We start from the raw sequence: 3,330 nt of genomic DNA on the forward strand, positions 1-3,330 counted from the left end.
TTCAAGAGTTACCCCAAATTCAAAAGCAAATTAACTGTGTTGGTATACGAGCCGTTGAACCAAAATGCTGCCTAACTAGTTAAAGAATGTGGTCCAATTAGGACCCACTTAATTTATATATTCCAAGCGGAACCAAATAGCCAATAAAACAATGTAAATTGATTTACTTTCCATACCTACATTTAATATCAATACACCCATAATCCTGCCATCAAAATGATTTTTTTTTTTTTTTTTTTTTAAAAACCCCATAATCCATACCATAGACAATAGCTATGAAATTGAGATTAGTGTTTAAATCCCCCTAAAATCCACACCACCAAAGTTAGTAAAACTGGGAAAAAATAATTAAAAAAAAAAACAAACGAAAAGAAAAACAGAAATCTTTGAATGTATCATGGCTTTGTTCTCCTAAAAAGACATATACTAGCCTTCCATCGAATGAATCCATGGTTGTAAAACTCAATTGGAGCACTCGGCCCAACCTTCTTCCTGATCAAGCTGAGTCTCCTTAATCTTCAGAACACGAGCGAGCTTCGACTCGGCAAATAAGATCAATTTAGCTGGCACACCCGAGATCTGCTCTAGCCTCTTGAGATTCTGACACGTAGACGCTGGCGTCCCTTCACAAAACTTCCAAGAGAACCAAAGGGCGGAAGCCAGAGAAACCCGGAAGGGCAAAACCATCAATTTTGTCAAGCACATACCGAAAGCTTGGGTGACGAGCGGCACATAAAAGCTTATCTTTAGCCCCAGTTTCATGCACCAATTTACCAAGATACCCTCCGCCTTTACATCGACGTTCGTCGGAGCTCGTGACTTTAGGGCTTTAACATTCTTCGACTTCTTCAACAAACCCTCAACGGAAAACTTCACCGGCAAACATGAATCATCACCTGAAACTTCCGAAACCGAATCCAAACACACGATCTTCACAGGTCGAGTTCGATCGAAACGGATCTTCTTCTTCGGTGCTTGAGAAGCAAAAGATTCCGCACTGGAGAGACAAGCAGACGAAGCAAATGATGTCGAAGAATCTGAATCACAATCATCGTTCAACGACACCGAAGTGCATAACTGGCAAATCGAACTTACGGGTCGAAATCCGACACCGGAGATGTGATTTCCATCGAAATCTTTGCATTTGGAACAAACAGTCCGGCGAACATGTCGAGCTACCAGGAAGTTGGCTTCGTGAACCCTAGCATCGCAATCCCAACACAGAAAGGCCGAATCAGAGGAGCAATACAGCGAAACTTCTCCATTACAGAGCTCGCAAACCCTCGGTTTCATCTCTAGATGGAGTGAAAGAACCGAAAAACCCGAAAAGATCGCTACAGAAGATCGCGGGGAAAACAGGAGATTCTAGGATTTTTGGATTCGAAAGGAGATCTTAAGAAGGATTCGGAGAGAGAGAGATTTGGGAGCGAGAGAAGCGGTATAGGAAGAAAAGGGGTTTTTGGTGATATGAAAATGTAGAGAAGGAAATGGTTTTGAGAGGTTTATAAGCTACACGCTATGCCTCTCCGTCTGCAACGCTCTTCCTTGTCCACAAACCTCATTTCCCTCGAACTGCTCAATTATTATTATTATTTTTTTATCTATTTTAATGGAAGACGAATCGGATTTTTCGTAATTTTTAATTGCTGTATTTGAAGTTGGTACTCGAAAATATCTTCTTCACCAACTGGTATTATGGGGCCCACGATAAAATTCTTTCACTTTTTCCTTCTTCAATCTTCCTAATTCTTCTTCTTTTTTCAGCCCTCCAAATAAAAAAATAGAACTCTTCTTTTTTCTTTTTTTTTTTTTTTTTATGACAATTCTTCTTCTTTCTCCTTCCCTTCCTTCTAGCCAGGAATCTTGCAGATGATACGACAAATGACACGTGGCATAATTTGAACAGATTGTAGTTGGGAACGTGTCATTAAAAACTACCAGACGACGTGGGTGTGCTATTTACCCACTCATTACATGACACGTTTCAAGGGTAATTTGGGAAAATATTATCTGAATAATGTGGTCCATGATGAACCTCCGCATGACTGCTTGTCTCGCTCCATTTACCTCGTAATAACGAAGTAGATCATCGGTCCGCCATCGGTTTAAATGACGAAAATGCCATTGAGTTGACAAGCTGTCATTTATTACCCTTAAACAGACCGAAGAGAATTCATAGATGGTCGAAAACGTCGGGAAAATCTCACACGTGGAGTATTAGGACCTATACAAGAAAATGTCTCACTTGAAATTATACAAAAAGTTTGTATAATCAGATTTTTTTAAGGGAATTGGTTTTTGCTTATTGGCAATGTTATTATTATTATTTTTTTTTGGTATGATAGCAATGTTATTATATAATTTTTCGATGAGCACGCTTAGGTCTGCCATGTTAAGTGAAGTGGTAATTTTTTACCACTAGATAGATATGTAGGAAATTTAAGGATCGATCCTGTGTTAAATTTTTGATCTAATTTTGAGTAGGAATAGCTTATTGGCAATGTTATTATTATTATTTTTTTTTGGTATGATGGCAATGTTATTATATAATTTTTCGATAAGCACGCTTAGGTCTGCCATGTTAAGTGAAGTGGTAATTTTTTACCACTAGATAGATATGTAGGAAATTTAAGGATCGATCCTGTGTTAGATTTTAGATTTAATTTTGAGTAGGAATAGCATTCTCTGTGGGGGAACGTAGGGGTCACATGCATATGGCAACCAATGAGAGCACGTGTAGTATCTCAGGGCAGAATTTCCACCTTTCATGTGGATAGGGCCATCATTTCGCTCCCATTATATTCGAGTGTGGTCTACGCCCCCACATAGAACCTCTTCCCTTTTAAGGAATAATATACTTCTATCTGGTTATGCATCATCTTGGTATTTCTATTAACTCCCCTAATAATTTGAGATTTTTTTAAAGGAAAATTTCACGCATCTCCCTTGAGGTATGATTTGTTACACTTTCACCCATGAGGTTTGAAAAATTTCACGTATCTCCTCTGCTTTCCAAACTAAGTAATAAAAATACCCAATCTATTAACTTTACACGTTATACGTTAAAATTGTGTTTTAATTGACCATAATGCCCTCATCTTTCCCAAATCATTTAGGGTTTGAAAAAAAAATTCAAATGGAACCCACCAAAATCCACTTCAATGGATTCAGATTCAGGAAGTTAGGGTTTGAAAAAAAAAAATTCAAATATTAAGGTGGATTCAGATTCAAGAAAGCTCAAAACCCTGAAATCTTAACCTCTAATTTGGAAAAAAAAACCAAATTTTGGTCTTCATTCCCAAACGACATGATTTCATGGAAAGCTCAAAA

The 3,330-nt window shown here is 37.9% G+C and overlaps 1 protein-coding gene across 1 annotated transcript; it reads right to left on the reverse strand.

The window, feature by feature from the left end:
- Positions 1-457: 457 nt before the first annotated feature.
- Positions 458-1,469, reverse strand: LOC122660928 (B-box zinc finger protein 32-like). The gene has a single exon (XM_043856185.1). It carries the CDS (start codon positions 1,291-1,293, stop codon positions 463-465), a length of 831 nt encoding a protein of 276 aa, XP_043712120.1. The 5' UTR covers positions 1,294-1,469; the 3' UTR covers positions 458-462.
- Positions 1,470-3,330: the final 1,861 nt, after the last annotated feature.

The sequence above is a fragment of the Telopea speciosissima genome, chromosome 5 (genome assembly GCF_018873765.1).
Source record: "Telopea speciosissima isolate NSW1024214 ecotype Mountain lineage chromosome 5, Tspe_v1, whole genome shotgun sequence".
Taxonomy (NCBI): domain Eukaryota; kingdom Viridiplantae; phylum Streptophyta; class Magnoliopsida; order Proteales; family Proteaceae; genus Telopea; species Telopea speciosissima.